Source organism: Octodon degus, unplaced genomic scaffold, assembly GCF_000260255.1.
Source record: "Octodon degus isolate 3935 unplaced genomic scaffold, OctDeg1.0 scaffold00019, whole genome shotgun sequence".
Taxonomy (NCBI): Eukaryota; Metazoa; Chordata; class Mammalia; order Rodentia; family Octodontidae; genus Octodon; species Octodon degus.
The window spans coordinates 6,735,128-6,753,802 of NW_004524595.1; the positions used below are offsets into that span (position 1 = coordinate 6,735,128).

At 37.2% G+C, this 18,675-nt stretch overlaps 1 protein-coding gene across 23 annotated transcripts in view; it reads left to right on the forward strand.

Annotated features, from left to right (window-relative positions):
• Dtnb (dystrobrevin beta) overlaps positions 1 to 18,675 on the forward strand; it is a 439,182-nt gene that overhangs the window by 131,156 nt on the left and 289,351 nt on the right. For all 23 annotated transcript variants that reach the window (XM_023711049.1, XM_023711053.1, XM_023711057.1 and 20 more), the window contains exon 7: positions 15,108 to 15,213. In XM_023711049.1, coding sequence (XP_023566817.1) covers positions 15,108 to 15,213 — 106 coding nt within the window. The remainder of the gene's footprint in view (positions 1 to 15,107; positions 15,214 to 18,675) is intronic.

Below are 18,675 nucleotides of genomic sequence, written 5' to 3' on the forward strand. Positions count from 1 at the left end.
TTTTTTTTTTTTTTTGGCTGCTCAGGCTGCCTCAAGGGTGGGTCTGGTAAGGCATGTGGATCTGGGGATTGAGAACCTTGGTATCCTGCACCTGACTGCGTTTGCATATGCAGGTGCTTAAACAACTGAGCTAACCGGCAGGCCCCTTCATCTATTTTAGATTCCTGTTTTTAAAAAAGAAAAATCAGTCTGCATTTTGAAATATGTCAAATTTAAAGAAGTTTGAGAAGTTCTTATAAGTCTAGAGAAACTTGAATTTTCCACAGTTCTTAAAGATGATTAAAGAAAGAGGCCTCAGAAGAGATAGAAACTACTGATGGAATGACCATAAAGAGGGAGGAGGGGCAGAGAGACTTTTGGACAGCATTCCTAAACTTAATGGCTTTTGGGTTTCTCTTGCAAAATACCTCTGACCCCTCACACACTTGGTTGCTTACAGAGTATCTCTTTAACGCACCTTCTGGCTCATCTACCATCAAACAGTGCAACACCAAAGCAAAGTGAAAATTGCACTGTTGGTTCTTAGCAGTTTTCTTCATCATAGTAGTGTTCTGGGTGAACAAAGAACCAAAAGTTCTGGAGTGCCTTCCTTTAGTGAAATAAATGACTGGTTCATTTTCTACAGCATCTCTACTGTGGTGATGAATCTCTGGCTGTGGGTAAAAATACCTGTGAAGACATCTGCCTCCATGCTAACATAGTTGATTAATGGAATTAGCTATGTCCTGGATCTGATAATTAGTTATGATACGACTACTCTGTGTTGAAAGTTTCATTGCCATTATCACAAAATCAAGTGTCAGAATTTGAGGCTGAAGGATATCTGGCAGTGGCTCTGGAAGCATCTGTGGAGATTTAATTGTGACGATATCAGTATGGTACTGTCTTTGTTTGGCCTGTTTACAGAGCTGCGTAGGATTTTAGTGGTTCTTCCAGGCCTGTTTTCCTCTTGTAACTTATTTTTAAATTCATAGTTTTGCAATATGTATAGTTCTGCAGTAATATGTATCCTGCAATACCTCCGAAATGCTTTTTGAAAAAAAGATATGAAAAGACTTATTGTACATGCTGATTCATTCTAGCATATTTTTAATTCTTTTTGAGAACTGACCCAAAATAAGTCCATGGGTGTATACGATGTAGTGTTATGGGTATATCTTACCTGACTGCAGTGGTCTTGAAGTGTAACTGCTGAGTAAAACTTCCTGATTTTTCGTGCACATTTCCCCACCACATCATAAGTAGATAAAGCTACTAGAGGCACAGGTGATACAGGCTTCTGGGTCACTCCTGATTCTGATATCTCAGGATAAATGAGGACCATTGCAGCCAGAATAAAGTCCTGTGTCCTGGCCCATAAACACACCCTTCTTTCTAACCCAAAGTGTAGTGACCCATGTGTTCTTGCTGCTCAGAACCATCCTTCTACAGTAATTCCCCCAGTAAATGGTACGTTATGCACTCCTAGATCTGTCTGCCTCGTTTTCTTTGGTCGCACAACAGCATCTTGGTACCTATGCACTAGGCCTAGGTTGTTTTGGAACATCAGTAGTTTTTAAAAAAACAAGAAAAATTAAAACTGTAAGTATACTCATCAGAACCCATCTATTAAAATATGTTCAATTTAGCAACCGATACCAAATGTGGGTGAGGATTTCGAGTAACTAGAATTTTTTGCCCCCTGTATTTAGGACAGGGTCTACAGGGTCTCACTGTGTAGATTGGACTCCTAGTGATTCTCCTGTTTTCAGCCTCACAAATGCTGGGATTACAGGATTGTGCCCCCACGCCCAGTCTCAATCTCTGGCTCAGTGTGCCCCACGGGTGGGGCCAGCACCACACCACGTGCTGGGATCAAAGCCTGGCTGTGTTTGGTCGTGTGACCCAGCCTGAGGGCTGCCAGCCTTATAGTATTGGGGCATATTGGCTCAGTTCATTGTCTGTTACTTGCTGGTGGCACTTGCTTATCAGGAACTCCCCTCTGGGCCTCTGATGTCCCCTCTGACCCTATTGACTTGTGGCTTGCTAGTCTTCAGGAAGAGCAGAAAAAACTGAGGACCTTGGATTCCTGTTTTCTTAATGACTCAGTGGGAGCCTAAAAAAGAGGACTCTACTGCTCAGATACTGCTTTTTTTTTTTTTTTTTTTTTAGAATTAAAAAATGTAAAAATAAAAACTAAATTTCACTAAACAAAATAATGAGAATTCAACAGTGATTATTATATTGTATATTGTCTTCAAATTAGTTGTTTTCAGAGACTACTTTTTGTCTTCTTTTAATCTTAAATTTGAGTTTAAAATCCCTGTTGTAAAATACAGCTTGACAGTGTCTCTAAGTTACAAACTACTAACTGCCTGCTGGATGAGGTTCCCAGGTTGATATCCTGGCTCTCTTTGTCCTATCATAGCCTGCATTCTTGTGTTGCCTGTTAAAAATCCTTAATTTAAACTGTTCTTAGCCCTAGGCAGGCTACTAATTCCTGAGTGCCTCAGAGCTCAGGGTTTTAGTGTTTACATTCTCTCCTTGAGGATGGTGGAAGAGCATGTTTCTCCTTGGCATATGTTGCCAGTACTTATGTTCTTAAGGTTTTGAATTGTGGCCCATCTGATAGGTGAGAAATGTTATCTCAGAGTTTTGATTTCTCTTGTTCTGAGAAACCATTTAAAATGAGTGCAAGTAGTTATTTTTCTTGTCTCTGTTTTTGGTGCTCTATGAAATGCCAACAACTCTTGAGCTCTTTTCCCTTTCAGCAAGGGCCTCATGTTTTGCATCCCATCTAAGATATCCCTCCTCTCTGATGTTGTCACTCCTTCAGAATAAGATTAATTGGTCCCCATCTGCACTGCCATGGCATGGTGCATGTAGTTCAATGATGCGCTGAAGGGAAGGACCTTGGTTCTCCACTTTTGCATCTTCAGTGACCACAGAGTGCCTGGTGAATAGTGATGCTTACTAATAGTGATGCTGGATAAATTAAAAAGCATATGAGAAAATTAGTATTTTTTTGCTTGAATTATGAAAGATTAAAGCTTGTGGTTGTACTTGTAACTTCATTGTTTTTACCCATATTATTCCATAATTTTCTCAAAAGAAAATCTTTGCAAGAGGGAAATATAGTATATCAAAATTTCAAGAGGTTTTACAATATTTATTTTAGCTATAAAAACATTTCTTATAAAAAGTGATAGGTTTTAGTGGCAACAGCAATGGCAGCGGTGGTGTCAGTGTGGCAGAGAAGCTGAAGTAAGGGGAGGGGAAGCCTTTATTAACTCTGAAGACACAGAGAAGATTGAGGACAGGGAGATGGGCAGATCCTCTGACCTGAGACAAGCAGGAAGAAACTTTATTGATTTTTGCTTGGGGTGATGTTTGAGGGACAAGTTTAGTGGCACACAGGGAGCTGATTGGAAGTTCCCTTGTGTAGGTGGGAAAGGTAAAAGGAAGTTATATCCAGGGCTAGAGTGGGGAAGAAGGAGGAAGTGGTCATTGGAAAGATAAGCTGTTTTGGGGATTCAGCCATGTTGAAGCAGGGTCGTGATAATTTAGTGGTCTGTACTCGGGCCATAACCTATCAAAAGCATAGCAGCATTATACTGTATCATTATAAGTTAATAATTTTCAAGGTCCAAAATCTGATAGGGATAGATTTTGGTGTCCAGTAATTTAAAACCTATTTTATACCATTGGTTCTAGATAATGTATGTTTGTTCCTGCCAGATAAAGTAGTTCTGTAATCTTTAATTTCTTAAAATGCCATTTTCTATTATCATTCTTGTTTTAGCTGGGCAGAATGTGACATGCTTATAGTCCTAGCATTTTAGGAGACTGAGCCTTCTTAGGCTCACAAGATTGAACCCAGACCTGGTAGTTTGGCAGCTTAGTGAGACCCTGTCTCAAAGTTTAAAAAAATTAAAGGGCTGGGATATAGCTTAGTACAAAAGCTTGGGTTCAATCCTTGGTACTAAACTAAAGCTGTTTTTGAAATAAACTGTCATATGTTGCTTAAGTGTTAGGGCAGAGGAGAAGAAACATTTGCATGTTGCATATTGGGTAACAGGAGTTTATGTTGGAAATGATGGAAGTTGGAGATTGCAGTAATGGTAATTATTGCTAAATTATTCAGCATAGGTTTTTAATGTTATCTTAGTGATACTGTATTCCTCGTAAGGGATAGTTCCCACTCTCTTTTTTAAAGAGAGGAAGGCTAGAGATAAGAATGCATGTAGAATAATAATTGTTAGTGTTAAGGATTGGAATATCAAGGGATAAATACATACTCATTTTTAGGAAAAAATATGAGACCACATAAAATGATGGAAACATCCTCAGTGTTTTATATAGGAAAGCATAAATTGTGTTTTTGCCCAGTGGATCAAGCAGCTGTTAAAATGTTTAGAAATGAAGACCTTGTGTAAAACAAAATGTTTAGTAAAATGTTGATTAAAAAATTCATATCTATTATATGTTCATAATTTTATATATGGAGGAAAATAGGTAAAAATGAAAGTTGAAGTGAGAATGTACATTTGAATTTTTTACTCATTTTTGTTGTATTGCTATGCAATAAATATACAAAAAATGCAATGAATGTGGTTAACTTAAGAGGGAAATCAAAACAAAACAGGACAAAAGAAAGACAACCTGATTATCATGTAGTTATTTATTGAGTCACAGAATTTAGAAATGGAATTCCTTCCCAATACATTAAAATATTTTTGGTTTTAGGGCTTCAAAATTTAAAGTTATTGAAAGCCCCAAAGCACTTTTCTTTATGTGGCTTATACCTGTCAATATTTTCATATGACAAAGTAAAATAGAGAACTTTCATGTGACAGTTTAGAAATAAGTTATTAAAAATAGCAGTGATAAACATGTTTATATAAAACATTTCTGAAAAATCTACATATCTTATGAACAATAATGGTAATAAACCCATTGCATGTTAACATAATGTTTATGAAAAAATAACCATATATTCCAAAACAAAAATTTAATGGAAAATGTGCTAATAGTTTGTAGTATTTTTTCCAATTTTCTAAGATTTGGCTTAGTATAACACAACTGGATTATATCTGCTTATGGATTCAACCTTTTGTGATATGTTGTTTTGGTTAAAGTACTGGGAAAATCCCTTGTTTCACACAGTTCTGTAGTTCTCAGAAGGAATAGACTTTTCATAGCCTTTTTAGGTAATTGTGGCTGGATCCTGTTGCCTCTGAAAAAATCCCACTGTGTACTTAATGAGGGAACCAGACTGAAAGCAGTGAGCATATCATGTCTTAATATTATAAAAGCAGTTTTGCCTCATGGATTCTCTGAAAATTGTTCAGACTCCTCCAGGAGTCTTGATCACACTGTGAGAACCACTGTTTGTCTTTCAGACTGAAAAAAAGTGAAACCCAGAAATGCTCAGTATTTTCCCCAAATCACAGGGTTGGTGAAAGACAGAGGAATGGAACACAGCTTCTCCACTTTCATTTCTCATGCTTTTGGAGACCTTTAGGACTTGGTTTAACCTTTGGAAATTGATCCTGAGTGTATATAGGAGGATCTTATCCCCAGAATATGTATTTTTTAATTGTAAAGATTTTAAAAAAAATTATTTCATTGATGGATTGAAACTTTTTAGAGAAAGTAGCACTAAAAGTATAATTTTTAATGTATAATGGTATAGAAATATTAAATAACTTTATAATAAAGACTGGGATACATTTTAATTTTTGCTGATAGCATTTTTTCTCAGTAATTGCAACACTTTTGGTTTCATTTTGGCTTGTTGGTTATTTGTATATCCAGGGTCTGAGATATTTTCCATGTGTTCCTCAATTTAGATGTTAGATTGTATTCTGGTTTTAGTATTGTTCACCCTACCAGAGTCTCAGGAACAGCAAAAATGTGGGTGTTCCTTTCACTAGCACAGAGGTATGGAAAGAACTGGAATTGATGACTATGGGATATATCCTCTTTCTTGAACAGATCTCAGTCTCTTTCTTCCTTCCCCTGGCAGCACTGGTTCTATAGGGAATCACTGAGATCTTGGTCATCCTGTGTATGAACTGCAGAAAGAATAAGGTAAAGATAGACAAGAGAAAATGGGTCAGATCCTGTTCTTAAGTTGAGGAGAGAAACTGCCCAAGAACAGTAGAGCATTTATATCCTTAAGGAATTGGTATTAATTTCAGCCTTTGTACCCAGCAATCAGTTAACAAGCTGCAATAGCATGTTTACATGCTTCGAGGAGCTCCTGTGTTCTTGAGCTGGCTTTATTCTGCACATGTAATTACTTTCTAGCTTCAGCCACTCCCAACATGAAGCATGCTAGGTATGTCTTCTACACTTCAACTATACTACCATCCTGGAATTCATTTTTTATAGACTTACAATATTCTATTTTATATATATATATATATGTATATATATATATGTATAAATTTTATTTTCCTTTCATTTTTCAATATCGGTTATTGAACTCAGATTTAGCTTTGCACTGAGCAATATCTCCAGGCCCTTTGTAATACTTGAGACAGGATCTTACTAAGTCACTAAGTTGCCCAGGCTGTGCTTACATTTGTGCTTTCTCTAATTTAGCATCTCAAAGTGTTGGTATTATTGTGTAAATGAAGAGTATTTAGTTGAAGTTGAAAAAGCTGTGTTCAGAGAATATAGCTCATAACAGCGGTAGTATCAGCTACTAGTCTAGCTGACAGTTGTCAGAAGTTGTTGGTGATTTGAACCTTTTACAGCTAACATATTACTATGGCATTGCCTTTTATACATCTTGTGGTTACACTTTTCTGCTGAATGTTTAAGACCAAGTTAAGGTGAGACCCATATTAAACAATTTTTGGGGCCGGGGGAGATGGCTCAGTGGAATAAGCAAGGGCCTGAGTTCAATCCACGATTCTGAAAAAAAAAAATGGTAGAAAGAAACAATTTTTGCTATATATCGAGGTCAGTTAAGTCTCAGGATTTACCTTGGAATCAAGTACAGCACCTCTTACTTAGATCTTCTGTCAGTGTCAGCCATCTGGATGAGTGATGGCCATTGCTTGACCAAATTGCTTTCTGTGAAAGATTGAGAGATTGTTCCTCTCCTAGTGACTCTCCTTAGGCACACTGTGTGTTGTAAAATCACTTTCCTTTGTGGTGCCATAATTTCCTTAGTCAGAAAATCAGGGACTCAAATGAGTTACATTACTGCAGAGGTTCTCTCTCCCTCTTCCTCCCCCTCCCCTCCCCTTCTTCTCCTCCCCCCTTCCCCTCCCTCCTCCCTCCCCTTCCAGGCAGGCGCTTATGCCACTGACCTATGTCCCTGCCTAGCAGAGGTTCTCTTACATCCTAGGTCTTTATTGACCTTGGAGGGGTAGGGCCAAAATATTGGCTATCCTCTTCCTTTTAGCCCAAATAACTTTCTAAGTTTTGGTCTCCAGACCTCAGTTGTTAAATATTCAAGAGAGAAGTTTAATGGCATTACACTGTATTAGAGGCAAAACTTAAAATTACTATCTTATTTGACTGTCTAATACTTTAGAACATAAAATAGAACTGTTATTTTCTAATAACCATGGATATCCTAATATTTAAATTCCTATAAAACGTTAACAGACAACAGTTAATATATTTGCACATAGAAATTAGAAATCAAAACCACATATAACATTGCAACATGAATTTTCATTTTGACATAACATAATCCTTTTAATCAATTATCTCTTCTCTATTTTGTTACCTGTTCATGGGATATACGTCACATAAGTTTTTTTGTTAAAGGTAAAAGTCTGAATCTAATCAAAAAGTTTTATTACCATTAACAATCCTTGCTTTACATTTTGAACAATCTGTGCATTTGGAATGCCATGAGGTTAACAATAATGAATTACCATTCACACATGAAAAACCCTTGTTTCTTATTTTTGTACCCAAAGCATCTTTTGTAAGAAAACTTTTACTTTTTCTGGGAAACTTCTATTTTTTAGCCATGATCAAATAATTGAAACTGTCTTCCAAGAGACTCTCGAGATCACTGGGGGCTTCTTATTAATGAACAAATGTTGGCCACTCCTCCTTTAACCAATTGGAGTCCTGACCAATAAGTTGTCCTCATTGTAAGGAGTTGTAGTTAAATATCTTAATTTTTTGATGAGCTGTGAGTAGATCAGTTTTGATGTGATTTTGACCAGCTGGTAACTGAGATGAAAGCATGCTTTTAAGTCTGTAACCCACATGGTATTATGAATAAATGATAAAAGAGATCATCTGACCAACAGATCTGATGATAAAAATATGTAGTAAAAAAAGAAAATCTTAACTGTTCCTTATTATGCCTAAGATGTTTGAAATGCAGTGAGATAGTGAGGTTAAGCTTGATAGCCTAAATCGTTTGATAATAACAATAAGCTTGTCTTCTGGATGGTTAACAACCTAAGTTTGCAGACCAAAATTAGAGAAAAAGGAGGGCTACAAGGAAAGCCAATATTTTGGCCCTAACCTTCTAAGGTCAATTAAGACTCAGGACATATGAGAACTTGTACTGTAACGTCATGTACCTCGGCAGTGTCCCAAATTTTCTGATCAAGGAGATTATGGGGCCAAAGAGGAAAGTGATCGATGATGTAGAGTGTGCCTAAGGAGAGTCACATGGGGGAGAAGACACTCTCTCAGGCTTTCACAGAGAGCACATTGGCCAAGCAATGGCCATGACTCATCCACATGGCTGCACTGACAAAGGTTCTACAATCTGAGGTACAGGATCTCAGGATAAATCCTGAGGGCATTTCACTGACCTTCTCAGACCAAAAAGCTACAACTCTTGTTGCATAGGTCCTGCTTTACCTTGGTCTTAACCATCCAGTAGAAAAGTATGAAGACGAAATATAGGAAATAAAGCCATGCTGTTATGTTGAGTTGTGGGGGACTCAGTTCAATAATTTCTGACATTGCCAGTTAAACAGAAGACCCAATGCTATTATGGGCTACTGGACTCTTTTAGAATATTTTGCTGAGTTTACACACCTATAATATTCAATAACGGAACTTAGGAAAAATGGGGTATACCGATGAATGTCCATTTTGTATCTGTGTATTCAAAGTGGTTAGGATAGATATATAGTTGCATTCTCTTAATGAATAGAATGATTTGTTCTAATGGTGTTTGTAAATAGGATCTCAAGTCCGCATCTTGTACAGCAATTAACCACTAAGAAGAATATATGCAGTGTATTATTTGTTGAAACTGTACTTTCGATTTGATTTGAAACTGTCTCATTGCTATCTGTTTATCAATAAAATTTTGAAAAAAAAAAAAAAAAAGAAAATCTGGGGCTGGGGAGATAGTTTGGCAGTCTGAGTACCTGCCTGGCAAGTGCAATGACCTGGGTTTGTTCTGTGGTACTGCATGCCATGCCAACCCTGTGTCAAGCCACCACCAAACTGGGGGTGGTGGTGCATGCCTGTAATCCCAGTGCTGGGGAGGCTGAGAAAGGAGGATTACTACAAGTGTGCGAGACCCTGTACCAAATAAATAAATAAATAAAAGATTGTTTTTAAAAATTAAAATCTGTGCCATAGGTATTGCTGTATGTTACTATGTCTGTCTTTGTTTTTGTTTTTACTCGAAAATAAAATTAAAAATTAAAAAAAGATCAATAGTTGAGCTCAAGTCAAAAGGAACAGCTGTTCACAAAATGACAAGTACACAGATCATTTTTACAAAATCAAAATATACTTCACCAAATTGAATATAGTAACTTTAATACAGTTTTTAGAAGTTTATAGATGTAAATAGACTAGTCATATTTTGTGTTCATCAATTAGAAATCTCTTGTCAGAAAAATTTGGAAGGGATATAGTCCTTTATCTTACAGTGAATTCTGTCTGGGTAACTTTCAGCTCAGTTATTGCTACATACTCTACCACCTATTCAGGTCTTTAGTTCATCTTTTAATTATTGTTTCCTAAGCATTCTGGGTCAATTTCTTTGGTTGGCCTCAGGTTGGGTTTAGCCTTATCCTTGTCTATTGAGTGTAGAGTGGTATCTGAGGTGTCCACTGTCACAGTACTGCACATCAGCTCCCTGAAAAGTAGATCTCACTACTTCTCCTGATCTGAGCTTATGATACAACCTGACAGCATTCTTGTATCCAAATAGGTTGCTCAGAATTCTCTGGAAAAATACAAGCATACCCTCTACCCCAGGTAAGCAGCAGACTGAGTCTTCCATTGTCCAATATGGAAATTTCTCCAAAGCACCCTTTTACCTGATGGAATTATTTTTTTGATGCTGTATTTACATCTTTTGTAGAATTTAAAGCTAATAGTACATACTGCCAAGTCTCACGTCTATATGAGGTATAAATTTTGTAGAGAAAAGTTCTCCCTTTTGTTTTTCTAATTGAAGATTGATCATATACTGAACATGTTCAGCAGTTCCTTAACCTAGAGGGTTATAAGGAATCCCTGTGATAAGGGAAATACTAAAAGTGTTACAAAACTTTTGGAAAGTGGCACTTGTATATGCTGGGCCATTGTCAGTCTTAAGTGCCTATGGGCAGCCAAGGGCACTAAAGCCATTTAAACAATGAGCAGTGACACGTTTAACCCTTCATGGTGTGGGTGGAAGCAAAAATGAATCCTGAAAAAGTGTCCCCTGAAAGGTGGATCTAGCATAAAGAACCAAATTGAGGAATGTGAGTGACATTTACCTACCAAAGGTGATTAAGATGTAACCCTTAGGGATTGACCCCTATAGAAGGTGAGGGAAGTATATTATATATGAGGAACATCATTTAACAATTTCTTGGGCCTGTTCCTGGGTCAAATGGAACTGCACAAGGCAGAAGCATTTTGATGAAAGGAGGCATGAGAAACAGAAGGCTGTTTTTTTTTTTTTTTGGTTTTTTTTTTTTTTTTTTTTTTTTTTTTTTTTTTGCAGAACTGGGGATTGAACTCAGGTCCTTGGGCTTGCCAGGCAAGTGCTTACTCAACTGAGCTATCTCCCCGGCCACTCAGTAGGCTGTCGAATGGTACTGGAGTGAGTAACAGTGATAGTAGCCAGCATTTTGTCTATAGCAGTATTTCCCTCCATGAGAGGCAATATGGAATGTGAACATATATGACCAATAAAACGGAACATAACATGCCTGTATTCTGGAAGAGGAAGCCGTCTTTAGCCTTCCTTGCCTTAAGATAATCCATCTGTGAAAACTAACAAATTAACTTGTCTGAAGGATAATGACACCAGAGAAATTAGCCTAAAAGCTGGGCAGAGCCAATTAGTATAACCCCATAAAGCCTGAGGATCATTTAAAGTTTATCTGAAGAGTTTGGGATAATTACTGTTTAAAAGTGTCTGCAAGTTTTATGTTGGTAGTTTTTTCAGAATCTGAGAATTTCAAGAAACCATTTCTACCATGTTCTGTCATATAAATAAGAATATTGCTTCTATCATCTGAAGACAGTTTTAACCTAGGAGTACTATGTGGGATCCTCCCAGATAATACCTGTGAAAAAATTTTTTCATGGTTACCTCATAGCTTATATGATCCATTTTTACAGCATCTTTGTACACATTTAGTTCCATATTCTTGTGACTAAACATGGTAGTTGGTTTGGGATTTTTAGAATTTCAGACCATATCAGCAATTATCAGGACAATGTGACTGCCTTCTGTAATTTCTAAATCCTGGCATAAACTAATAGCCTCTACTGTAATTTCCACTTTCTATATACTTTCAAAGAAATCTTGTTATCGGGACATTTTTAGGATCCTTCTTCAAAAAATCAGTGCAGTATCCAGGAGGAGACACACAAAGACTCTTGGGATGTACTTGAAAAGCATTATTTATATTAGCTTTGCTAGCTGGATTGCTTTTCTCTTAAAAACTCCAAATGCATATAATGTGTATCTAGGCCATCCATAAGATGGCCTTCAATTACAGGATCAGGTTGATGTGAGAGGGAATCTTTTCCCACTTAGCTCCTTGGCAAGTGTCAGTAATAAACAGTAGTTCATTACAGTGTCTTTTCTAGTGTTTGTTGGATAACGTGACTCAAACATGAAGTCATAGCTTGCATCCTTTTAGGTTAGCAATGTAACCCTTTTGCTAGGGTAAGAAACATTGCCCAGCCCCTGTAGGTCTGTAGTGACCACATCCAGAGGCCATGTTTTACTGGTGGTGTTGGGCAATAATTGAAACATCTGCATCTGTGTCTAAAGACCTTTGAATATTTTTCCTTTAATAGACAATTTTATCTTAGGGTGATTTTGTTTCACCTGTTGAACCCATTAGACGTCAAAAGACCCAAAGTCCTTACATCCCTTTTTCTTATTTATAATTTTTATTAATTTTTGTCAAGAGAAAAATGACCAATTGAACGAAAGTCTGGAGTGATTAAGTAATGTTTTGAGTAATAACCTTGATTTCCCCCGTATAGCCCAAATTAGTGACACCAGGCCAAACCTCTGACTGCAGCTTTTATTTTATCACCTCAGGGCTGGGTGAGCTGCCACCAGTGGCTCAATTGTCTTGCTTTACTTTTGGGAATAGGCTGTATTACATGTGCTCCCCCTCCTTAAGCATTAGTTGGCACCTCTGTAGCCATGGCAGACTGATTGTATAATGGGTGTGGCCAGCCAGAAAGCAGTAGACAGGGCACAGTGAGTAGCAGGGCTCACCACAGTCACATCCTTCCTATTTGGTCCCAGGTGCACAGGCTTGTAGTTGGTGGTACGTGCAGGTAGCAACAGGTGAAGCAACTACACCATAGAGATGTGGGTAGCTGGGAAAATCCAACTGAATCCTCTTAGGACCAGAGCCCAGGACCTTCCCATTGTCTTTTCCTGTTGTTTGATGGCGGAGGCAGGCCCCAGTGAGTTTCCCAAAAAAGGCTGACTTTTTGCATTAATTTTATTCATTTATTTTCATATATTTGGTACAGCATTTCACTACACAGCTCAGACTGTGTGTGTGTGTGTGTGTGTGTGTGTGTGTGTTTGGTACAGGGTGTGCAGTATCTACAGGATCTCACTACATAGATCAGACTGTGATTCTCCTGTTTCAGTCTGCTGGGATTATAGGCATGTACCACCATACCCAGTCTCAATTGCTTTTCAGTAAGCCCCAAGGGGGTGGGACTGGCATGGCATGCTGAGGATTGAACCCTGGCCACAGCATTCTGCTTAAGCAGGCGCTTTCGTCTGCTGAGCTATGTGGCTGGCCCCATAGCTCAGGCTCAGTGATCTTCCTGTTTTCATCCTCCAGCGCTGGTACCATGCCCAGACTCAGTGGCTGGCTCCAGATGCCTGGGAGCAGCATATGGTGTTGGGGATCAAACTCTGGTCCCTGCGCTTAGTCCGCTGAGCTATCTTTCCAGCCCTCACATTAGTTTTAGATTTGCACTCATTTCCCCCATAATACACTTGTTGATACTGTGCAAAGATTGGAAAGTTTTTGAAGTGACAGATAATGGCTGTGCTGCCTTTACAGGTGCAACAGAACAGTTTGGGCCAGAGTGCCCCTCATCCCCACAATGAAAACAGCCTTCTTTTATTCTTTTTTCACTAGACTGTGCATGAATAACCTGAGTGATAGCTGCTGCAAATGCAGCCCCTTGGGCTGGGGAGATAGCTCAGTGGCTTAAATACCTGCTTGGCAAGTGCAAGGTCCTGAGTTTGATCCCTGGTACCAAAAAATCAATCAATCCAATCAATCAATCAATCAATCAATCAATCAATCCCCTTGCACATAAGAGAAGCTAAAATCAACATAAATTCAGACATATTACTTGTCTTGGATCATTAGGAACTTGAACTTTAGTAACAGGTAGATATGTTGAAAAATAGAGTTTGGGAGGAAACATCTCTGGTGGGGGAAGGTGTCTTTTGTACCCCACTGCTCCTTTCCTATTAAATTGGGCAAGGCTAGAGGGTTCAAGTTCTATTGGCAGTTCTGTTGCTTTGCCCTCATCCCACTCAGGCTTGGGACTTTATTTTATTTATTTATTTATTTTTTGGTAGAACCAGGGATTGAATTCAGACCCTTGTGCTTGCCAGACAAGGACTTATTCTACTGATCCATCTCCCCGGCCCTGGGACTTGATTTTAAAATAATGTTTCTAGTGAAATCCTTTATGGTTGTAAGACCCTCCTAACCAAAATACAAAAAAGAAAAATGAATACAGGAGTCAAGGATACAAAGGCAGTTCTATATACTTATATATCTGTGATTCTTGAGACTATTTGTTGTATTCTCCCCTCTCCCCCCCAACCCCCGAGGATTGAACTCAGCCCCTTGCGCTTGCCAGGGAAATGCTTATTCCACTGAGCCATCTCCCAGGTTTTGTTGTATTCTTAACTACTAGCAATTCTGTGTTTTTTCTCTTTTGGCTTCTTTGAAGCCTATATATTTTCTGACACTAGAGTACCCATAATCCCTATGGGGATGTCTGATGCCCCAATGCTGCAGAAAATTTATTAATTTGAAATATTATTGAAAATTTGTTCTGTCTACATCATGTAACTACTATCTTTGTAGAGGACACAATCATGTCAGTGTTTCACATAAAATGAAAATTTTCTGTTTGAAAAGAAAACAAAAAAATGCAGGGTTTCACAAGCTTCTATTTTCCCCTCTGTAAATGAGTTGTTAAACAATGTCTAATAAGAGTATTTGATCTTTGCTTTATTATTTATTCAACAACAACTAATTAAGTGCCCATTATGTGTCAGGCACTGTTGGGAATTCTAGAAGTATTTAGGCAATCAGATTTCAGAATTCTAGTCCTGGCTCTGTGTCTGAATTGGATAGGTCCATTACCAGTCATGGAAATGCTTTGCTCCTTTGTTTTTACATCTGTCAGATGAAGGCACAAATATTTAACTTGCTTACTTTATACAGTAGTCCTAAGATGCAAATGAAATACCATGTATGAAAATGCATTTTTATGTAGTAATATGTAATATATAGTCGTGATTGTGATAATGTAAAATATTATTTTGCTGAAAATTTTTCACATACAGTTCATTCATACTTATTTGAAAGAGTTCTAAATTAACTTAATATTGAAGTTCAGAGATACTTAAAAGATGTTTGTTTTTCTTCTGTTTACAGAAAAAGATAATGCTGAATATGTTCTTAGACACAATGATGGCTGATCCTCCCCCACAGTGCCTTGTCTGGCTGCCTCTCATGCACAGGCTTGCCCATGTTGAGAATGGTAAGCAGAATGCTTATGTTCAATTCTTTATGCTGTCAAGAATACTGAGATTGATTATTTGAAGTGTTCTTAAGTGTTAGTGTTGAAAGTTACATCTGACATTTGCTGGCAGTGCATTATTTGAGTTAGTGATTTTAGCTTTCAAAGAAAAGTGTGTGTTTCTAAAAAGAAATAGGCCTGTTACACAGCTGAAATTCTAAGAAATAACATCAGATCACAGGACTTGGTGGTGAGATTAGGGTTTTTTTCTGAGATCACAGAGAATCATGGTCTAGTTGAGTCTACCTGACTTAGCCATGATTTTTCTATTTAATTTGACAGAATCATAGATCTAATAGATTGGATATGTGCAGTATTAACCACTAATGCTACAATTACTTTTGAATAATTAAAAAATAGCTAAGATACACTATGGTGCTTAGTCTCATCTTTTTTTCTTAGAATCACTTTTTTTGGCAGTACTGGGGATAGAACTCAGGACCTTGCATTTGCCAGGCAAGCACTTATTCTACTGAGCTGTCTCCCCAGCCCCTCATCTTTTTTTTCTTAAAACGACTTTTCCTTGAATATATTCTTGTATCCTTCTCAGTTGTAATTTGATTTACATTTTTGTTTTGTTCTTAATTTTTTTTATTTTTAAAGAGAACACAAATTTAGAATTAAAACAAAAAATTACAAGTGATACAGAATTTCACTTAACATAGTAATATGAATTTCACAGTGTTGTCTTCCAACCAGTTATTCATATTATCAGATATATGCAGGTAAAATTGGAAGAAGAAAGAAAAAACAAAGAAATACATAAGAGATTAAGAAGAGAAAAAGTACAAAAAATTGAAAAAAGGAGATGAAACAAATCAAAGCATTAACTGCTTCTTTCCATAGATAGCAAAAATCTACAATATAGTTGTCCAAACCATTCCTGCTTACATACATAGATAAATCTCTTTTCTCCACTCCTTCTCCTGTCCTTCTCTTCAACTCAGTAACTCTTTCCTTTTGAATAAGTTCATTCCCTTTTCTCAATATCTGTTGTACCCTTCAGATTCCATTTTTATCTTTCAGGTTCTCATACTCAGGAGACAATATGATGTTTGTATGTGCAGGTCTGATTTCACTTAAGACTATGTTCTCTAGTTGCATCCATTTTCTGACAAAAGACTCAAATTTATCCCATTTTATAGCTGAATAATACTCCACTGTGTAAAAATACCACATCTTCTTTATCCATTCTTCAGTTGATGGGCATCTGGGTTATTACTAGGATTTAGGTGTGACAAATTACACTTGCTATAAACATTGGTGCACATATATCACTGTGGTATAAGGTTTTTAGTTCTTCGGGAAAAATACCCAGGAGGGGAATAGCTGGCTTGGCTGGAATCTCTAATCCTAGATTTTGGAAGAATCTGTACTGATTTCTATAGTGGTTGTACCCAGCCTGCACTCCCACCACCAGTGCAGAAGGGTTCTTTTTTCTCCACAGCCTGTCCAGCATTTGTTACTGGCTGACTTCTTGATGTTAGCCATTCTTTCTGAGGTGAGATGGAATCTCAGTGTTGTTTTAATTTGCATTTCTTGAATGACCAATGATGTTGAACATTTTTCATATATTTACTTGCCATTTGTATTTCTTCCTCTGAGAAGTGTATATTCACTGCAGATGTCCATTTTTGGATTGGGTCTGAATTTGGAGGGGGGGGTCTGAATTTTTAAAATTGTTTATGTTTTAGCCTTCAGCATGTGGAAAGCCAATCTTTCCAGCATCATTGATTAAAGAGTCTTTCTTTCTTCCAGTGAGCCTGTTTGTCCTGTTTACCAAAGTTAAAGTGGTAGAGTGTGTTTGCACTTGTGTCTGCATCTTCTGATCTGTTGATTCTCAGGTCTGTTTCTATGCCAGTAGCATGCTGATTTTATAACAGTAACTTTATAGTATAATTTTAGGCCAAGGATTGTGATTTCTCCTGCTTTTTCTTTGTTTCCTAGGAGTTCTTTTGATATTGTGGGTCTCTTCTGGTTCCCAGAAGAATTTGAGGAAAGTTTTTTTCTAGCTCTGTGATGTATACTAATGGTATTTTAATCAGGATTATATTGAATCTGTATAACAATTTTGGAAGTATGGCCATTATCACAACATTGGTTTTTCCTTTTGAGGAGCATGGGATATTTTTCTATTTTCTCAAATCCTCTTCAATTTCTTTTCTCAGAGTACCACAGTTTTCATTGTATAAATCTTTTGTGTCCTTTTGTGAGATCAGTTCCTAAGTATTTCGTTTTTTTGAATGTTATTGTGAAAGGCATGGTTTCCCTAATTTCTCTCTCAGTGTGTTCATTCTTTGTGTACAAAAATGCTGCTGATTTGTGGGTGTTGACTTTGGATTCTGCTACATTGCTGAATTTGGTGATTAAATCTACAAGACTTTTGGTGAGTTTTTGGGGTCTTCTCTGTAGACTATCATATCATCTGCAAATAATGATAATTTCACTTCTTTTCCAATCCCTATTCATTTTCTTTTTCTCTCTTGTCTGATTGCTCTGGCTAATGTTTCCAGAACTATTTTCAGTAGGAGTGGAGATAGTGGACATCCTTGTATTGTTCCTGACTTTAAAGTAAAGGCCTTCAGTTTTTGCCCATTTTGTATGATGTTGGCTATTGGTTTTTCATAGATGGTTTTAATCAGGTTGAGATACAGACTATCTCATCCAATTCTCTGTAGGGTTTTTATCATAAATGAGTGTTGGATTTTGTGCAAATCTTTTTCTGCATCTATTGAGATGATCATGTGGTTTTTTGTTCTTGGTTCTGTTGATGTGGTGTATTACATTTATGGATTTGTATGTGTGAAATGATGCTTATATTCCTGGAATGAATCCCACTTGGTCATGATGTGTAATCTTCTTGATGATTTGCTGCATTCTGTTTGCTAGTATTTTATTTTATTTTAGCTAGTATTTTATTGAGGATTTTTGCATCTATATTCATTGGAGAGATTGGCTGTAGTTCTCATTTTTTGTTGGATCTTTCTCTGGTTTTGGAATCAGAGTAATACTTACTGCCAGGAATGAGTTTGGGAAAATTGCTTCCCTTTCAATTCCATTGAAGAGTTTGTGGAAAAAAAAAAAAAAATGGCCTTAAATCTTCTCTAAATTTCTTGTAGAATTCTTCTGTGAATCACCAGGACCTGGGCTTTTCTTTGTTGGTAGGTTTTTTATTAGATTTTCAATTTTGTTTCTTGTTATTGGATTATTCAGAGTTTGTATATCTTCTTGGCTCAGCTTAGGCATTTCATATGTCTCTAGGAAACTGTCCATTTCCTCTGTGTTTTCCATCCTGTGAGAGTAAAGATTTTGGAAGTGGGTATTGATGATTTTCTGAATTTCTCTAGGATCTGTAGTGATTTCACCTTTTCCATTCTTTATTGCATGAATTTAGGTTTTTTCCTTTCCTTTTTTTTTTTTTTT